Raw genomic sequence first — 21,107 nt, 5'->3', positions numbered from 1 at the left:
AAACAGTTGTTCGTCTGCACACATTAAGTTCTGTAGTTACTTGTCTTTTGACACTGTAGACATCAAACTTCAAAGGTTTGCTTGACTGCCAGATAAAATATTGGCATCCTTTTATTTCTAATAGTCCCTAAAATGAAAGAGTGTTACAGGTTCTGAGCTGTAAGGAGTGAGTCTTGATCACGTTGAAATACAACTGGAATGAGGAATCTTATTTGCTCTTTAAGAATAATTTATGAAGAAGTTGAGTGAAACAGTAGACACAACTCGGGTTTTTTGTTTTGTTGTATAGAAATAATTAGCTCATAATTGAAAAGGGATTCTGCAGACATGTAATTTGTTATTTAGCATAATACAAACACACTGTTTTAACAGAAGAGGATTAAAACATCCAGCAAGGGACTATTTTAAATTCTGCTCTTTGTCACCGTATGGTGGTTTTACTCTTCAGTTTTCTATGAATATGAGTTATGCATGAGTTACAAAGTGCAGTGTTGAAGAATAGGAGCACGAAAGACCTGCCACTGTGTTTGCTAGATGAGTGGTTTCACTTTTTCAGTATTCTTGCCCTGTTCAGGAATTTAAGGCTTATATTTGAACAATGGCCACAGAAAGTTGTTCTAAATTACATTCTTCTGGTAGAAGAGGTCTTGTTGTGTGGTTTTGGTGAATTCTTGCCAATATCTGAGAGGGCATCATTCCTGATCAGTGCTACTGGATTTGCAAATTCACTATTCCATTTGCTGGAGGTGTGTGTTGCTAGAAAAAAGGAGTAACGTGGCAGATGTTTTATTTGGTTTATTTTCATTTGATTGGGGTTTTTGCTCTTTTTGCAGTCTGCTTTCTGATGGCTGGTGCTAAACTCATCTCTCCATACTCATCTCTTAATATTGTATCCGATACAAGAGACTTGTAAATCTGATGGGTTCGCTTGGTAAGGTTTTGTATTTTGTGAATGCAGAATCTTGGTGAGGGCAATAAAGTGACTGTGTGTCCTCAGCCGTGATTGCCATTAGCTTTGGGTTTGGTGCATTATGTAGCACTAATATTAAAAACCAAAACAAAACCACAAATAAACTTCTATAAGAAAACCCTGTAATATTTCATGGGGTCTTTCTGAGAATTTTTTAAAGCACAGACTTCTTTAGCCAAGGCAATGCTTCTTTTAGAGTTAGTTTTGTCTTGGGCACTCCAGTGAGCAGCTATGATGTTTTCCTTTGTGAAGAGCATTAGACTTGGTTATAGCTCAACACAAAAGTGTCGCCCAAGTCAGCTCCATCCTCAGACTTGTTCAGTCTCAGCCTTCTTAAAGCTGTGCTGAGGGCTGATCTGCTAATTTCTGTCTCCAAATAATGCCAGTGTATATTAATGAATGTCTTTAATTGATTAAAGGGAGATCTCAAGGAGTCCAAACTTCAAGTATAATGATGTGTAAACTGCTGATCCTCTGTGTCTGACTTGGGTAGTGACTGGAGTCATCTCTGGGAGTGGTCTGATAACTTTACATTCAAGATTCCTGTAGGACTGTCATTTCAAAGGTATTTTAATTAGGTGGTATGGAGAGCAATTGTGTGATGTAGGTTATTAGGGAAAAAACAAATCCCATAAAGCTTCAGTCACTGTGAGGTTTCTTTTATTCTCGTAGACCTTCAGCAACTGTGGACTGTATCAGGATGCTCAGAACAGGATTGAATGCTGTTGACAGGACGAGCAAAACCAGCTGTAGCGTTCATCCTGCAGCCACTAGTGAAATGTATGATTTTTTGTGTGTGTGTATGCCTGAAACACTGGTATTTTTGGCAGTAAAAGTGTCATCTTAAGCCCTTCTCATCCAACATTTTAATGGTCTGACATGGCTCATTATGCTTCCTGTCTGGTAATGCTGATGGACAATTCTCATAACAGGCCTTGTCAATAGCTTTGTGTATTTGCTGTGGCAGTGTCGAGAGCCTGTGGTACTCAGTTCTCAGGGAGGACAGTACAGTTGCGATTCCTCTTTGACCTAGTCTGTTTTTTTCCTGATAGGAAAACAAAATGGGTGCAGCATTAGTCAGGAACTGTAGTTTTAACATCTGAGAAGAAGCGTTGTGACTTTCTAGTCTGATGTCCTCAAAACCTCATCCAGTGAGTTTTGCATTGACTTGCATTTGGCAATTCACTAGCTTTTCATTCTGTTCACGAAAGAGTAAGGGAATAGATGACGAGGTTAGGAGCTGAAACGCAGTTCTTTATTTGTGTAATGAATGTTGTTGCAACCACTGGTTGCTTGTCTCAGAATGCATTTGCAGGATCTGGACTTCTAAATGAAGTACAGCAACAGTTCCTCTAATGTCTTGCCCTCGCTACTCTTAGTTACTGAAGGACAGAGTTATTTTTCACTCTCTTCTCATGAGTAAAGCCTGTCACAGCTACTGAAATAACTAATTTGGTGCTTCATGATGCAGCCGTCGTTCTTAAAAGTGGCAAGGCTTATATTCATCCTGAAGAGAGTACTTCCTATGAGATGTTGTTGAATCTTGTGTGCATCTGCAGCTGTATATTTAAAGTCGGATATGCCATTTCTAGACTCACAAAGATGTATTTAATCTAGTGCTAGATCACTGCCAGGATTACCTGTGCGGGCTGTGCTTTAAGAGGTGCTGTTAGAGCTCAGTGACATCTCCAGCACGTATGCTGCCACTGAGGCATTCCTGGTGCATCGCTGCCTCTTGCAGGGGTCACAGCAGCAGGCTGGAACATTAAGTTTCCAGCTCTGTGTAATAACCTCCCAAATGAAGGATATATGGAAATTAAGTGAAAATATTGATGAAAATGTTAATGAAAATAGAAGCATAGAGGGGGTGATGACTACATGGATCTTCCTCGTAACTGGGCATGTAGAGACTCTGCTTAGATGAGATAAAAAGAAAATGGGAGACAGGACAAGAATTTCAGAGGTGTGGTTTGTCTGGCACTGGTGTTTGTGGCTGGGCTTGTAATGCTCCGATATGCACAAGATATGCTCATAGGCATTTGCACCTTTGAAAATATGACTCTTTCTTCATACCTAATCCTTACATCATAAGAATGGCTCTGAATGTGCAGTAAAGACTTTGATCTGTACTCTGAGAGAGGTATTGGCAGGGAATTACTGGGATTGGCTGTGGAGGTGTTAGGATGTGGGTCAAAATCAAACTTCATATCAGTACTTTGGATCTGAGTCTGATTTTCTTACTTTGCCAAGAGTGGGATTTGATGTTAAGGTTCTCATCTTAAATCTGAAGCAAAGAATCATATTCCTTAGTTGTTCTCTGAACTTTTGAGTTGGGTTTAGTGATCCAACATATTACAAAACATTGTCATATTTGGAAGTAATCTTCTACAGAGTTCATAGTGTTGAATTTGGGTTTAGTTTCTTTTTCATTCGTTTCCAATGAGAACTGGTAATTTGTTGCAAGGAGGCAGGAATAAAGTCTGATTTGGTGTTCAGATATACGTATTTTTAAATTATGTATTTTTCAGAAAGAGAAAGCAAAAAGGTCTTTCTCAGCAGGGTGCAAGCTAGAGAAAAAGGCAGAGGTTGCTGTATTATGCAAGCTTTCTATTTCCTTTCCAATAACAATACTTCCCTAAAATGCCTTTATAATGTCTAGTTGAAGCCTGCTGATCTCTTGGGCCTTCTTCAGAGGTTAACACGGATGCTGTGCTTTCTATTTAACTTCTTTCTTTGTCTCTGGGGAAATGATTGATAAACAGTCTCTATATTAAGTATTCTTCTTTAAATGTTTCCTACATACATCTGGGAAGATGTATGAATTAAAATGAAGTAGTTATATTCTTGATGCTTAACCTTTCCTACTGAACTCTGCTTTGGTTGTTTTTCTCTGTGTTTGCAAACATAACAGTGCCAAGAGATTCTGTTAATGCTGTAAGAACATGTAGCCAAAGTAATTAGAAGGAAGAAAGCCGGTATCAACAGTAAGTTCATACATACATACCCTTTTGTTCAGTCATGGTTACTGAGAGTTGAGTTTATCAAATGAAATGTTAAGGAACTGGAAGAAACAAATCTATTCAGTTCAGTGCAAGTAGCTGGTTGTGCTTTTGGGCTGTCCTATTGTCACTGATTCTCTGCTGTCCAGGGAAGCAGCATAGGTGTGTAACGCAGGACTGGTCTTAGGTCTGCAGAACACCTGCCTTGTGGATTAGAGGCAGCAGGGCTCCACCTCCATCACCATTACGCTTTGTGCGGCAGTGGTGAAATACAGATATGTGATGGTATTTGAGGATTTTCATTGCACAGAGGAGGGCAGGAATGGTTATCCTTTTTTTGCATTCCTGCCTTGGGTAAAGCTGATAAAAGCAGAAGTGAGCAAAACCCATTAATGTGAGCTCAGGTATAGAGTTCAAACATATATCTAATTTGGAAGCTTTTGTATTCTGCTAAAACCAAAATGCCACAGGGGGGAAGCAACTCGTGTTTGCATCAATGTTTAGAGGCCACATTGTAACACTCAGTGGTAGCTGTAAGTCCTTGGTGGTTTGGATTAAGATTTACCGTTAAGTGTTCATGTACTAACTAGTACTAACTTTTTGATAGTTTTCCATTGGAAAATCTATGGCTAGATAAACTTTGGGCAAACAGTTCACCAAGGATTGTTCAGATTTCCTTGTTAATAACTGGTTGTTGAGGTCAAAGCTCTGAAATGGTACATTTCTCTTGCCCTTTCCTCCCTAAGTGGAAGACTCAGTCTGCAAAGTTGTTTAAGGTTTATAGAAGCCAGCTATTTCCTTTAGAGATAGTAAATAGATTAATAAAATAATTTTGACAGAGGGCAAGGATGTTGCTGCAGAATTATGCACAGGAAAGCTGACTTGACGATGTAATTGAGCTTGAAAACCAAAATATAATTGCCAAGGGTGGGAGTGAAACCTGCAGACATTGTGCTTATACAACCTGAAGTTCTAGCTTGTCTGAAAGGCTGGAATTCTTTTAAAGCAGATTTTGATATGAAGCTGGAAAGGAGTCGGGAAGTCAGCCTCATCTAATGTGAAAAGCTGTTTTGTTGGGAGAGGTTTATTTCACTGAATGTTTAATTCTCAAGTGATACTGTATAAGCCATCTCTGTGTTGATATTGTGCAGCATTGTGTATCTATCCTTATGGTCAAGTAAACAGGCAGAGGAAATCCAGAAAGCTGTCTGATCTCTCCCATAGCCTGGGAAGTGCTTGTTGCCTCTCATCTTCAGATGTGTATCATTAGCTGATGGCTGGGTAAGTAGCTGTTTTCCCCCCCAAACTGCATCACCTAGAGACACATCTGCATAAACTGATGTGTTGTGAGCCCCAGCCTGATCTCTTGAAACGGAAGCTGTGAGGACATTTAGCTGTTTCACTGCCCATGTGTGAACCCTGTATCAGAGGATACAGAGGAGATAAGTGTGCCTTGTTGAGGGCTGAATCATCCAATTGGAACAGAAAATATTGTTGGAGGACTCAAGTGGTTTAGGATTCCGAAAAACAGTGCGAAAGAGAAGAGCAGTGCATTAGTATCTGATAAAGTGGAGATGCACCTCTTTAGAGCCACATGCGTTGTGATCCCTGGAGGGACTATTGCAATTCTTTGGAATTCTTCTCCAGCCTTTCAGGAGCCACACAGATAAAAGGGTTTGCCAGTTTCACAGTGCAAGATTGCAGGGTTGCTGTCACTTTGGAAGCTCTTTGCTTTTCAGAGGATGTGTGGTGGGATGGTGATAATGGCACCTTTCATAAGCAGGTGCTTATGCTTCACTTCAGGCACTCATATTTACCTATCTTGAAAAACAACTTACTAGGCTAGTAATTGTATTGGAACAAAATGTTTTCTATTTGGGTATGCCAGTTTCATAACCACTTCATTCTTTGTGAGCACAGTGCCTTTATGGTTTTAATGAAATACTCAATTTTTTAAACCAAAGAGTACCACTTTCTGTACTTCAGTGTATCCTTCTGCATAGTAGTGGAGCTTACAAAGGTAATTTAGGTTCTAACTGGTGCTCTGTGTTCTCTCCATTATGCATTTACCAGTCAAGTGACACTTTTCTCAAATATTTACTCTGATATTTCACTGCAGTTGCCCTCTCCTTCTCCATTCCCCTTCCATCTCCCTTCCATCGAGGTATCACACATACTTCAGTTACCCTCTATTTAAATAGCAACACTCCCTCCCAGTACAAACACTGGGTCAGTCATTAAACAATGAGGAAGACCAGTGCTGGAGGAGGTTATGGGTAGGGCCAGGAGTGTGCAAGCACAGTTCTGCAAAAGACTTCCTGCTGACAAGAGGGACACTTTCCGTTAGTGTCAGAGTGTCATTGTGTGATGCTGAAGGAGAGACAGAATCAAGAGGGAATCACGGCAGCAGATGTCAGAGCTGGATCTCACTTAAAGCTCTGTAGGACCATCCAAATTAGTGTTGATGATAAGACATGTGAAGCAGAATATTGGCAGTTTAACTGTGTTTTCTCACCTCGGCCCATAGCAGAAGGTGATTCCAAGTGGCTGTGACTCATCCTGAGGAGGTCACTGGGGTTTTTTGCCTAATAACAGCAGGAGTTTAGTGAGACTATCATTAACAGACAAAAAGCTTTTTTGAAGGCTCAGCTACACGTCCTTTCTTCTAACTAATGTACACCAGGGAGCTGTATTAATATTTTGCTGGGAACTCAAGACCTACTTGTCTTTTCTCCAAAAAAGGTCAGAATAGAACATTCCCTGTTGGGAATTCAGAAGCGTAGTTGGGTTACTGCATTCCCTATGCTGTTCTTGTTCATCGGATTGAGATTGGATGTGGCATTCTGCAAATTAAAAATGAATTAAATAAAAGGAAAAAATTGTTTATGGAAACCATTTGACTCTTACAGTGTCTAGGGTTTTCATGGCTCTGCAGGTAAAAGGTATGGGCGTGATAAGTGAATACTTGTTTAAACAAAAAACTCAATATATATCATATTTATGCTATGTTTAGTTTTGCAACGATTTCATTTCCAGATCTTGCAAAGAAAATGTAGTAAGAAATGAGCTGGTGTGTGCATTAAAAAGGTGATGAGAACTGTCAGTATCGCAGAGACCATGAGTCTGATTTTGTATTTCTAAAGGGCATGGGGTCATACATAGCTCAGCTTCTTCCCAGTTCTGTACTTTATACTTGGATCACCTTTCAGGTTAAACTTCATATGCACAGGTGACAGAGGTGAATATATTTCTTCCCTTGCAGCTGCCTTCAGCCCTCTTGCTTTGTAAAACCCTGCATTTTTCCATGGGAGGTGCAGATCCCTGCACAGCATATGTGACCCTACTGATAACAGATGTGGTTTCCTTCTTAACCTTCTGTTGACCTATGAGAGATAATGAGAGACAGGCCTTCAGAGATCTGTAAACCAGAAGTAAAAGCTGCTGTAAGTGCAAGGACAGTATGCAGCAGGACCAAGCTACTGCAATTACCTAAATGAGTTCTGAGAAACACAGCTGGACAGCAGTCTCCTGCTTGTGGTACATGTCAGTTTGTCCACATTTCCAGTTATTTAGCATGCTGATTATTTTCCATGTGACAGATTTTATTTGGAATCTGGGGAGATGTGATCAGTGTGCTTAAGCATCTGAAGGGAGGGTGTCAAGAGGTTGGGGCCAGTCTCTTCTTAGTGGTGCCAAGCATTAGGACCAGAGGCAATGGGCATAAACTAGGTTCCACCTGAACATGAGGAAGAACTTTACTGTGAGGGTGACTGAGCATTGGAATAGGTTGCTCAGAGAGGTTGTTGAGTCTCATTGCCTGGAGAGGTTCAAGAGCCATCTGGACACAATCCTGAGTCATGTTGTTAAGGGTGACCTGACTTGAGTAGGGAGCTTGGACTTCCTGACCTCTGATGGACCCTTCCAACCTCAACCATTATGCAATTCTGTGAAGGCAGCTTTCATTTCCAGCTCTCAGGGCCGCCCCTGTGAAAGTACTCGTTAAAGGGTGGCATTTTAGTATAGCATACATTATGTCTGTCTGTGTGGTGTGAAATCCTTACACACAACCCTTTCTGCTCTGGTTTATCAGCATTTGATGCATTTCATGGCATGTGATATGGCTGGTTTATTGAAAGGGAATTGAAAATAGAGAGCAGCCTTGACTAAAGAACAGTTTGTGGATGTGGTTTTGTTTTCTGTCACATCATCGTTGCTATGGTGACTTAGCAAAGATCTGTTTAGCAGTCAGTAGATGTTTCGTGTTCTGGGCAAAAGTTAGGGATTTTATAATATTCCTCTGTCAGTCATTTCAGAGAAGTACATGTGTGTATAGTCTTAGGCAGTAAGTCCCTGCTGCTCTTGTTACTTATTGCTGCTTCTGAAGAAAGTGTGTACCTACTGTATTTTGGCTCGTGGAGTCCCTTCCTTCCTGAATTAATTTAAAAGATGGATAAGTAACCTACCTGTCTCATCAAGGTTAACAAGTATTTCTTCCCCAGAGGGGATGTCGTGTAGTGCAGTGATAGACACAAAGGGATGGAGAGCATGAACCCTGCTAAGGAATGGTCCTTATGGTCATGCAGTTTTGGAGGAGGAGGAGGATGCTTTTGGAGCTGATTCATAGTTGGAGTCAGGAAGTCTGAGCTCTTTCCCACATCCCTCAGGCTTCTCATGTCACCTAGGGCATGATCAAGAGGATGATGCAGCTGCAACCTTAACTGAGGTTTTCTTCCTCTGGGTTGGTGAGGGGATAGGAATTCTTCTGTTCGAGTTCCTGTGTTCACTGGGAGGGGTTGAGGGCTGCAGCTCATGTTTTTATCAGCATGTTTGCAGTGCGTGCTTGGGGAATTGCTGCCTCAAGCAGAGGCTCTCCACCTTGGCAGGCAAGTTGGGCCAGTGCCTGAAAGTCTCTTGTATGGCAGGTTGTGTCAAACACAGCTCCCTCCTCTTCCTGCTCCTGATCACTGGTCTGGGAGCAGCCTTCCTGCCCATTGACAGTAACCTGGTCGATTTGGCCCCCATCTTGATGGTGAGCTGGGGTCAGCCTCCATCTCTGCACTGGGTGCACCTTGCAGCACATTCTCATCCCTGCCAGCAGAGGCTTGAAAGTGGGAGGCAAGGTTTCCCGTATAGGTTTGACCTCAGAGAGAGGTTTTTGGACATCAGCACTGCAACTGATAAAGTGTTCAGTGCTCCTGGAAGTCCCAGTGAGATTCCTTTTGTCATGCAGAGGTAGCCAGAGAGAAGGGATTGATTTCTTATGGGCTGCTTAATGGGATCATCTTGATGATGAGCATCTTCAGGAAGTCAAGATACATGTTTTATTTAACACCAGAAATTAAAATAGCTCCATGGGTAAAATAAACTGAACACTCAGAAGCGCCCCTTCAGCTGGCTTTGACAATAGAAGAGAAGGATTTCCTAATTAAAATGAAACAAAACAAAACCCCAATGAAAACTGTATGCATTTCAGCTAAATAATGACATTTTCCTTATGTCATGGTACATATCCCATAATATGACATTATTTTCCCTTCCTTCTTCTTAATGATGAACTTCTGTGCTTTAAACTTATTTTAGATCTGAATCAATTTGAAGTCCTTCCCTCTGCTGGTGTCTGCTGTGCCGATTTCACAGATTTTATAGCTCGTATGTCTTAATGTTGAGACCAGAGTTTTTTTTTTTATCAGCTATTTGAGGAACAGTTTTGGCCTGTCCATTTTCTGTAGCTCCACAGTATTGGTAATTCAGGACCACTGCAGATTAGAAGGGTTTTTTTTTTTGCCCTGCACAATTTGGGGTAGTCTGTTTCTTACTAGTAGCTCTTACGTTTTTATCAGTTTGGTAAAGTTAGTTAATGCAACAGCCTCTGGTCTTACTTCGCTTAAATATTTAGAGGAATGAGTTTTATGAGTATTTTTGCGACAAAGCTAGATTTGGTTGAATTTCTCTTGAATTTCTGAACTGGATTCCCAGCTGGTATAAATCAGTGAAGTTCCACCGAAGCCTCTTGCATGATCAGCACAGGTGGGGATCTGGCTTTTCTCAATTAAGTTGTGTCACAAGCTACTTTGCGCTGAGCATATGACAGTTGCTGATGTATTTTTGTGTAGAAGAATATGGGATATATTTCTACTATCTTTTATCTGTGTGTAGCCATAAAGACAGGTGTGTGTGTACATGTGTACAGACACATACAGGCATGGATGTTTGTAGACACAGTCACTGCACACAAACAAATGTCGTAGGAAAACCACTCCCTCTTTTTCCTGTCATTAATTATGCACTAGTACATTGCAGGCTGCAACTAACATGGATGGGCAGAGCCTGGAGATTTGGGCTTCTGTGTCCGAATTTGTTTCTGTGCATCAAAAAGCTCCGAAACCAACCAGAACCCCACCAAGCGGCGCTACCAAACTTGGAAGCACTTGGGAGCACAGCAGCTCCAAGCAGAAATAATTCAGGTTCGCCCCATGGAGAGATCCGTTCTCCACAGTTTCCCTGGATTAAGCATCTGTTTCACCTAATGTAGTCATACTCACAATGAATAGAGCAAATGAGGTTTGCTGTGCTTCAGCACATGAAATCTCCTACGTATTGTGTGGAGTGGGAAGGGAATGGTGATGATGGGCAGGCTGGGGGTCTAGGAAGTGTGATGGATTAGATGCAGTGTTGTTCCAAGGAAGCTCAGAAATTCCTTTGTGCAGCTTTGGGGCAGAGTTGGGTGTCTCCCAGCCATTAGTCTTTCAGCCTTTTTTCTTATCACATCAATCTCTGGGAGATTAACGTTGACTTTACACTCTTTCAAGTCATTCTGACAAGTGTGCATGGCAGTAAATTCTTCCATATCAAGAGTGAGACAAATTGTGCTGCGCTGCATGTTATGGCGTAGTATTACTAATTGTTTAACTTGATAAATGTTGCCTGGTAGGTTATGGAGTTAATGAACAAAGATGTTAATTGCCCTTATCTGAACTAGCTGTGTTTGCAGGGGCTTCGTCTGGAGCCATGGATGTCTCTTAACAGAGATTTATTTGAAATTGCCCATTGTTTTCAGCAGTTTCAGAGTCCATTGCCCTTCATTGTGCTGACTGAATAGTCTCCACCCCTGTCAAAGTTTTGAGACCAATCAGCTCTTCGTACATGCTCTTCATCAGGACTGAATCTTATTTAGGTATGGAAAACTTCTATGTAATACAATATGCTCATCATCCTGGGCTACAGCAGCGTGGCTCATTCTTAAGAGCAGCCGAGGAAGAAATAAGCACCTGTCAGTAGAAGAACAAGGGTCTGGAATAGCCCCATTTTCCCCCACCATCTGGAGTATTTAATTGGGAAAATCATTCTTCATTGTTGCTGTGTTGGTGGGAGTTGTCAGACTAAATATGTTTTAATGCAAATAACCATCTATGCTTGTAGAATCCATCTTTCCTAGATACTTTCTTTGGAAAATACACAGCTGAGGATTTAGTGCATTATTATATGAGTAAGTGCATACAAGCCCTGTATTAACAATAGACATCATGTTTATTCTTTCCCTTTTAGAATTTCCCATGAAAGCAAGTAGGCAGATTTTTGCATTATTGAGTAGTCTGCTGCTGCTGACTTTTTCCCAGAAACACTAAGGGAAAACTATCCTTTCGTGTGAGCCCACATGTTCTTGAAGTTTTGGGAGCACTGGATTCCCCTAAGATTTGATTTATAGTAGGTTTTGGTTTGTGACTATTCTGGTACAAAGTTGTTTCAAATCTGTATGATTAATAAATCTTTATGGAACTGAAGAAAGACAAAGTTCTCACTGAGGTTAAAACATACCTGATTTCCCAACGGAGAAGTTGCATGTTTCGTTAGGAGGCTAAAGGCTAATGTGAGGAGAAAAATGTTTCCTTGACTTAGGGTTTTTGTTTGTTGTAATAAATTTCATTTTCATTTATGAGTCTCTTGCAGAACATGTTCAACAGCAAACAGCCAGAAGTTAAAACTGCAACTGTAAATCTGTAAGCTGACATATGTAGATACTCCAGCCAAAGTTTCCAAAGTCAGGATTAATTTTGTAGAGTGAATGAGAACAGTGCATTATCTTGTTTCATTTGATAAATTTCAGACTTTGCCAAGAAAGATAAATATCTATTCAAAACTGACAGCTATAAAAATAAAAATTATTATCTTTTTCGAATAAAGGCATTTTCAGGAGAACTTGATGTATTACCGCTGAAAGATGCAGTGGCTTTTGACTGTCTCATATCATTAATTAGACTGAAATATTCAGGTCCTCACTGCTCGCTCCCTTCCCACTGCTGCCCCCTAATTTATGTTAGCATACTAGTTTCTGGTTCCCATTGGAACTGGGGCCCGAGGAGCTCAAGTAATCTGTCAAAAGCTGAATGGGGGTTCCCTGATGTACCAGGCAAATACTTGTGTGGGCAGAGAGAAGTGGCTGCATGGAGTTGGGAATGCTGCTTAAGACTAGTATTGATGCCGGATGCTTTGTGGTGACCCACTGAGGATCTGTCTCATTTTTGGTGTTCTCAAGTCTCTGAATCCACATTTCTGGTCTTGTGTTTTGTTTTAATTTCAATTTCCCATGGAGCAACCTGGGGGTGAGGATGAAGCTCTGGGGGGATGTGTGTGCAAGCAGGACCAACAGGAATATGAGAAGGTCCAGCACTTGCACTGCTTATTTATCGACCACAATGATTCACCGTGAGCTACGTTTGCATACCTGAATGTCAAAATAGCCTGTGTTTTAAGAGGAGCCAGTGACTCAGGCTGTGGTTTTACCTCAGGCCATTTCCTGATAAATGGCTGAACTGTGCTTGGTCTTGAGAAAACACAGCTGGGGAACACCGCTCTGTCCTGCCTCCATATGTGTGCAGCAGTTAGGGAAAGGACACTGTTGTGTGGGGCTGACCTTCACCTCCTTGGTGCTGTGGTCTCTCTGTGAGGACCACCATGGCTCTGTGGGGACAGGGAGGTCTCAGGTCTGAGGGCAGCTGTTTCAGCTCTGTACAACTCTGGTGTGTGTGATTGTCAGTGTTTGACACCATCTAGAGGAGGAGCCTTCAAGGAGCTCCACGCAGTGATAAATCACTTTGCTTTAGACTCTTGATTGCAATACCGAGGTGAAGCTGCCTATAGCTGCTGTTTTCAGAATTGAAAACACTTCCTAGAACATGGTATTTCTAATGAAAACAGAAATAGTGCATATGACGGTGCTTATAGCGATTGAAGTAGAGTTGAGCTATTAATTTTTGGAATAAGATGTCAAACAACTTTATTAAAGCTTTGCGCATGTTATGGCTAGATGAAAGGTATGGAAGTGGAATCATATGAATGCCGTATCAACTACCCCATTGGCATAATGCTTTTATTTGGAGAGATGGACCACCTGTGTAATTCCATGTAGTCTTCCCACCCTTTGCTAACTGCAGAACTCTGTTTCTCCATTCCCCTTAATGAAAAGGACTGTCCTCTGAGCAAGAGGTTTATGCCTGGGATGAAATAACTTGTGTATGGCTGTGATTGAACTGGATCAGTTGTCCTTACTGCTGTTTAAATGGATGGTTTAAGGTATAGAAGAGGCTTCTCTTGGGAACAGATTCTGTGAGAATTCTTCAGATCCTCTTTGAAGTTAATGGAAGGTATTAAGGGCAGTCAGCACCTTAAGAGAGAAATTTAAATTGCTTTGATTCATTTCATTCCATATTTGCGTCGGCTGGTTCTGGATTTCTCCCTTCTCCAGTTTTTCAGAGCATGTTTTTGATAACTTTTCCTCCTGAGCATACTAGATTTTATGCTGGCTGTTTTCATATTTTCCCTGAGTGTTATAATGCTGATTACCAAAGGATCTTGGGCCCTTGGCTTCCTGTGAAAACGAGATAATTACTCTCCAGTAGGCAGTGCATGACGTAGAGTATCAGCGTTAAGCCACTGGGATTCCAGTCACTAGTGTAGAACAATATTGTGGGTAAATGAATAAGCAGAAGTTTATCATACTTCCTGCATAACAAGGTTTTCGTTAAAGAGACAGTGAATGTTGTTTTCGGTGAGGGCTAGTGTAGAACGAACACCGCCACTACAAACATTACTGAGAAAGGTATTAAAGTTCAGTTCCCTGCCTTGCTGGGGTTTTCTTACTGAAAAAAAACAACTGACTTTGTGTAGCAGCAAAGGTGGATGACAGGCCCTCCACTGCATTTTGGCAGATGACGTTATGGCCTTGTGAACATGTATGAAGTGTATAACTTCAAAGTACGATTCCCAGATGCACCACCTACTTAACTTATGGAAGAAAACCGTACCAATTAGAAGCAGAGACGTTCTAAATGCAACTTGCTTGTTTCACACTCGCCCCCAGGAATCCTGTGTTGTGATTTTAAAGAGTTGGCCCCGTTTGACCCTGAAATAGATGTGGTTTCTCCCTTGCCTTCTTTATTTCAAGGCTGTCGGTTAAAAATACTAATGTATTGGGCACAGTGGGAGTAAGTTTGAGAAGTTTAACTTATATGTAAACTAGTAATAGTGAGAAAATAATTCATAAACGTGATGAGCTTTGTTCTTTTTCAAGTCATGTCCAATGCAAAGGGTTTCCACATTGTGGGATTAATCATTTTTTGTAAAAAAAGAGTGTCTCTGCCATAGCAATACTGATGAGTTTGCTTATGCTGTAGCAAAGCGACATAAATGACATCTTTGAGGACCTCTGGTAAATACATTACTTAAGCAACATGAAGACTTGCGTAAAGTATGGTGTGTGTACGCATACTCAATAGATATACAGCTATATCTCTATGTACTTACGTTTAGGACATAAGTTTACATATGTTTGTGTACATTTATATTTCAGGTTATCTCAGAGATAGTTGTACTTCTGTAATGACTAAGAATTTAGGGGGTACTAATAAAGAGTTTCAGGTTTGTTTCCTTGCTACCACCAATTTATGTTGTACATGTGATTGCAAAGTTACTTATTTATCTTTTAATTGTGACTTTCACTTTAAACTGGGCATCAGTAGTCTGTGAAGGAAACCAGTACTTACATACAGGCTGAGTAGGTTGGTTGCTCTGCATTTGCTTGAGTCCAAAAGCTGAAGGTTGAATCTTTAGAGCCCCAAGAACCACTTTTAAATTTAGCAGTCTAGGTCTTGATGATGTGCTTGATCAACCGTGCAGGAAGAGAGAAGAACAATTGGAATAAAACTACTTTAATATAGTACACTGCTATTCTGTATGTGTGATTGAGGTGCTTCTTCGTGCACTGATAGCACATGCATGGCGAGACCCCTTCATTCTTCCTTCAACTTGAAATTAGGTTCCATTGATTTTGGGTCCAGAATAAATGCAGTTTGACATTTTTGTATTTCAGGCACCTTGGTCTAACCTGGTTTTGGTTTTGTGTGAGTAATCTTAACACTTGAATGAGTTGAATGAAGGTGTCTGGATGAATCTGTCCGCTGAATGGCCTGTACAGGAATTTTGCTTTCCAATTAGGTATCTTGGAGACATTTTCAACACCAAGAATAACTTTGACAGTGCTGTTCTTACCTTGAAATTGTGAAACTTCTGATGACTAATTAAGCATTTTTTTCCCCTCTCTTATGTTTTCTTGTAGCCAACTGGGTACATGGAAAACTCCATTTCCTACAGTGCTATTGAAGACGTTCAGCTGCTCTCCTGGGAGAATGCCCCTAAGTACTGTTTACAGCTCACGATCCCGGGGGGTACTGTCTTACTGCAGGTACAGTAAACATTGAAGTGCAATTTTCTTTCTCTCTTACTATGAATCTCCTTTAACTTCTGTTTGCTTTGCATGAAATCTAATTAAATGGACTCAGAAAAGGCAGAGAACTTGATGCTGTCAAATTATCTAACCACCAGAAAATTTGCTCAGGGTGATAAGTCTGAAACTCTTCATGTTGTTTGACAGTTAGAATGGAAATTTTGGGCCACAGCGATTGAATCTTCTTGCTGATTTTGTGCATAAATACTCTGTGGAAAGGCACACTGATGCGGGCCTGGAACGATCGTATTTTTACATATAGTCCTATTACTGCACGAAACAAGTTAAAAATGTCATCTTTCAATTCATATAGGAAACCCATAATTTGCACTGATTCTGACAGGTATCTTTTTAAAACAGATACCTGATCTTCACTGGAAGATACAGTACATTTGTATGGATGTCTACTTATGCTGGTTCTCTAAGTGTGGTTTTCAAACAGAACACGTTGTGTTTATGTTACTCCAGATTTCCTTGTCGACTTGTGAGGCTTTGTAAGACTCCTTAGGTCACTGCAAGTTTTAGAGACAGAAAAGCACTCCACAGCACTGAATTTTGGAGCTGCTTTCAAGTAGGAAAAGAAAAGCGATTGAAAACCCAGCTGCAGTGCCCCCAGAGGACTTTGAACAGCCATAACGTAGGCTGAGTTGACTCCAACTTAACTCTTACCCTAGTTCTTCACATTGTTTCAAAGACAATTTTGCATGTTACCCTTTGGGAATTTACTTTTTCACTTAAATATACAGCCATGACTATTGCAGGTAGGACTGTCAAGAGATGGGTGAGCGATTTCTGCAGAAAATGGAAAGATCAGTCTAAGCTGTGGATAACTCATGAAAAATCAAATGGGATATTTTTTTTTCTTGAAAAAGTAAGAATCACTTCAAAGGTTTGATCGTAATAGAGCTTGTGTATTGGGATGTGTACACTCAAACATTGACTATATATATATATATAAAACTTCTGCACAAAATGTAGTCCAGTAGGTGAAAAGGCAGGAGCATAGTGAATGATACCCTAATGATTGTGACAACCATGCCTGCTGTATCCTTTGTCCAAGAGAATCATGGTACACACTGCACTGATCCATGGGGCACAGTTCAGTGTTTAATCATTTCTTATTGGTGAATTGTTTGCTGGAGCCCCTGAAGGGCCACAAAGTATGTGACACCATCTGTATTTAGAGAGGATTTAGTTAAAGCTCTTCTGAAGTGACTTTCTTCATAACCTGCAGATCGTGAGAAAAATAACCCAAGTGGTGTCAATTCAGTAACCCAGGGGTAGGTGCCAAGCTGGTGTATGTTTTCCATACTGTAGACTTCTGTAGAGACATAGAACAGCAAACTTGACTCTGAGTTGGGAAGCCAATATGACTAGCACTAAGTCATGCTAATATTAGGTCCAGCTCTCCTTCGCTTTCATTTCAGACAGGCTGATGGGTCTGTCTGTACACGGAGCTGTTTAGCAGCAGCCCAGTCAACACAACACTTCAGCACTTCACATGGATCCTGTGCCTGGGGTTTGGAATGTCATGAGGTTTTGATGATTTTCAGCATAGCAAATTTCACTCTGAAATGCTTAGAGGTGTGCATGGAAACATTTGCGGACACTTCCTTTGTGAAGTGTATTTCCAGAGCTCTGCTTCTTTTTTCTTCACTGGTGTAATCCTGTGGCTTTCCAGCCCTGTAAAAGGATGCTGCAGCCATTCCCCCATTCTAATCCAAAAATGGTTTAGTAAAGTATGTTTGGGATGACATGAGAACTCTCCTGATCTATAGGTGGCATTTATGTGTCTTTCCACATGTCCTTGAAGCACAGGCATGTGCCTCATTGCACGTGGAGCCATACATAAACACCTCTGCTTGGTGCTTATTGAGTTTCTGTGGCTCAAAATGACTTACCAATTTTAAGCATGGCTCGGGGGGGGGTGGGGTGGGGTATAGGGAGTCTGAATTTCAGACAGGCTGCTGCAAGTCCACCTATGTCCTGATTCTGTGGTGTGAAAAGCCTTTACTGTGTGTGACATTGGGGAGCACATGAAGATGAGCCATGGTTTCCCAACAGCTAGATTAGAGTCCTCATTGATGAAATCTTCTTTCCCCTATCCATTAATTTAATTAATAACAAACTCATTTGTCAAGTTGATGGGTGATTTTAATATTTTTCGTGTGATAATGTTGACTAGTTTTTCCATAGATTTCCTTAGTGGCTAGCATTTATATCTGTATCTGTTTCAACAGCTGGAATAGTTAGACCTGTCTTTACAAACATCCTTTCTAAGTATTCTCTAGTCTGTGGTAGCTGCCTTTATGGCCTTGCTTAATAGGAAACAAGATAAAAGTTGGAACCCAGAGCTCCCTGCTGAGTTTAAAGGAAATTGGTAGGGTGTGTGGACTTTAATCCGGAGCAGCCTGACATTTGTTTCTTTAAATAAAAGCCAACAAACGGAACACACAAGTAGTTGCATTTGTGAGAAAGCAACATTTTAGCATGGAAGCTTTGGTATTTTCTTGGAAAAGATCTGTGTCTTTATGTAACCTCATAGGACTGGCGAAAGAAGTGGAGTGAGCTGGGCTTCTGTTATGTTTATTGCTGACTGGCGAAGCAGACTGGATCAGGTTACATTAGAACTCTAAGGGAATTTCAGCATAATTGAAAATACAAACGTTGAAATTGTTTTTGGTATGACTTGGTCTTCGGTAGTGTCTCGATTCATCAAATGTGGTCAGATTAAGGGAATATAAAAATAGTTTCCCCTTATACAGTTGTAATGCGTATTCAGAAATCCAAACCAGTACTAAAAGTTGTGTTTAGTATACTTAAGAGATCAAGATCCAAAAAACTTGATTTACCAAGTAGCTGATGCTCTCCAGTACATGTAATAGAGTCTAAGCATCCAAAAGATGAGCTGAGGAGCTGGGGAACAGAGATGCCAAGAAATCAGTGCTTACATACTTCAGTTATTTCCAGTGTTCCAAAAGACTTCAACATGTTTATGGGAAATGGGGACTTCCGATCTTTTACAAAGTCATTCTGCCCTGCTGACTGGAGCAGCGGCATTCTCTGATGTAATGTCCAACTCTGGTATGAGGAAGTGTATGATAGTGGAACAAGTCGAACTGGTCCAAAACACATACTGTTTCTGAAGTGTGCTTTTGGTAAAATCTGTTTGTTTTGTTAGTTTGTTTGTTTGTTCCCAAGGTCTTGATCTAAATGAAGTTCAGATATAGAAAAACATTTAAATGAACTGTTTGGACTTCCCCCAATTTATTTAATATTTCTGATTAATATCAGTTTCATATTATGACATATGTTTTGCACATGCTGCATCATAAATTCTTTAATAGCAGGGGATACTGTTGGTGTGGTTTGACATCTAGGGAACTTACAGGCCAGTCAGCCAGACCTTGGGAAGGTTTTGGAGCAAATCATCTTCAGTGCAATCATGGGGCATGTGCAGGACAGCAAGGTGACCATGCCCAGTTCACATAGGTTTATAAAAGGCAGGTCCTGCTTGACTAACCTGATCTCATTCTATGACAAGGTGGCCCACTTCGTGGATGAGGGAAAGGCTTTGGATGTTGTCAGCATATACTTTAATAGAGCCTTTGATACCATTTCCCACAGCATTCTGCTAGAGAAACTGCCTTCACATGGCTTGTGCATCTGCTGTTCACTGGGTAAAACCCGGCTGGTGGCTGAGGCCAAAGCATGGTGGTGAATGGAGTTAAATCCAGGTGGTGGCCTGTCACAAGTGGTGTTGCGCAGGGCTCAGTTCTGTTTAAAAACTTGAACAGTGATCTGGATGAGGGGATGAAGTTGGGTCACAACAACCCCTTGAAACGCTCCAGGCTTAGGGAAGAGTGGCTGTAAAACTGCTCTGTGGGAAAGGACCTAGGGTTGCTGATTGATGGAGCTGGACATGAGCAGCTTGTGCCCAGGCAGGCAAGCCAACAGCATCCTGGTCTGCGTCCAGACACCAGTGTGTCAGCAGGGCCAGGGCAGTGGTTGTGCCCCTGCAATGGGCACTGGTGAGGCTGCACCTCGAATCCTGTGTTCAGTTCTGGGCCCCTCACTACAAGAGAGACATTGAGGTGCTGGAGTGGGGACAGAGAAGGGCAGCGGAGCTGGAGCACAAGTGTGATGGGGAGTGGCTGAGGGACTGGGGAAGGGTTAGTATGGAGAAGGTTCGGGGGGACCTTATCGCTCCCTATAGCTGCTGAAAGGAGGATGGAGTAAGGTGGGGTCAGTCCAAGTAAGAAGTGATAGGTTAAAAGCAGATGGCCCCAGGTTACGCCAGGGGAGGTTTAGGTTGGATACTAGGAATAATTTCTTCATGGAAAGCGTTGTCAAGCATTGGAATAGGCTGCCCAGAGAAGTGGTTGAGTCACCATCCCTGGAGGTACTTAGAAGCCCTGTAGATGTGGTGCTTAGGGACATGGTTTAATGGACTTGGAGGTGTTATGTTAACAATTGGACCTGCTGATACTAAAGGTCTTTTCCAACCTAAGTGATTCTATGATTCCATGATTCTGTGACAAACACAAGAGTCTATGTTCAAGTTCTCATTCCCCCTGTCTGCTGTCACCAAGCTCTATTTCTGGCTTATTACTGCACAGTAATGAGTCAGAGAAGGAAGGGTGCCATTACCTTTCCTTACATCATCCTGATGTCCTCCCATAGCAATACTGACCCATGCCAACCTATTTTAACACATGAAACCTGACAAGCAGCACCGGAGGTGATGCAGCTCCTCCTAGGAAATCGGATCATGATCAACAGGATGTGTCTACCTGGGTTTCAGAGGAGGATTTGGTTCTCATGCAGCAGTAGCTTAATCTGGGCTGGGATTGCATCGAAAAGGCATTTTTGTGCCTGTGCTTCCCACTCGGTATTAGTTGCTACAGCTCAACTATCTGAGCACAGCCATGTTTCACTGCCTGGTGTTTGGGGATGCCCATTGTCCCTTGTGGGAGTCACAGTCAGTTTTTGGGGAGTCATGGACAGTTTTCTAGGCGTGCTAGGGACTTGTGTTTTCTTTCCTCCTGCCAAATGAGATGTTCCCTGGTCCTTCTGATAAGAGGCAGTCTCTCAGCTCTCACAGGGTGTTAGTCTCTTCCCCACAATTGTTATAGCAGGTGTGAAGAAAGGTGTTGCTGAAGCTGGCTTGTAGGCCACAAACTCTAAGGCCAGGAAACAGGAGCTAAATTTAGCCTTTGAAGAAGTGTGTGAGCTCTTTAGTAATAGCGGGGCTGAACTTCTGCTCTTCTGTCTTCCATTTTTAAAGCACAGTGTTGATGATGGTATTGGGTGGATGATTGTGGAGAGGATGCTGCTACTGATAGTGAAATAATCGAAA

At 41.5% G+C, this 21,107-nt stretch overlaps 1 protein-coding gene across 3 annotated transcripts in view; it reads left to right on the top strand.

The window, feature by feature from the left end:
- Window positions 1–21,107, top strand: part of CMIP (c-Maf inducing protein) — a 137,690-nt gene that overhangs the window by 56,627 nt on the left and 59,956 nt on the right. For all 3 annotated transcript variants that reach the window (XM_057401932.1, XM_057401933.1, XM_057401935.1), the window contains one exon: window positions 15,581–15,706. In XM_057401932.1, the coding sequence (XP_057257915.1) occupies window positions 15,581–15,706 (126 nt within the window). The remainder of the gene's footprint in view (window positions 1–15,580; window positions 15,707–21,107) is intronic.

The sequence above is a fragment of the Pezoporus wallicus genome, unplaced genomic scaffold (assembly GCF_028554395.1).
Source record: "Pezoporus wallicus isolate ANWC-B61680 ecotype Strahan unplaced genomic scaffold, APGP_CSIRO_Pwel_v1 contig_7835, whole genome shotgun sequence".
Taxonomy (NCBI): domain Eukaryota; kingdom Metazoa; phylum Chordata; class Aves; order Psittaciformes; family Psittacidae; genus Pezoporus; species Pezoporus wallicus.
This window is presented reverse-complemented; position numbering and strand designations above follow the sequence as displayed.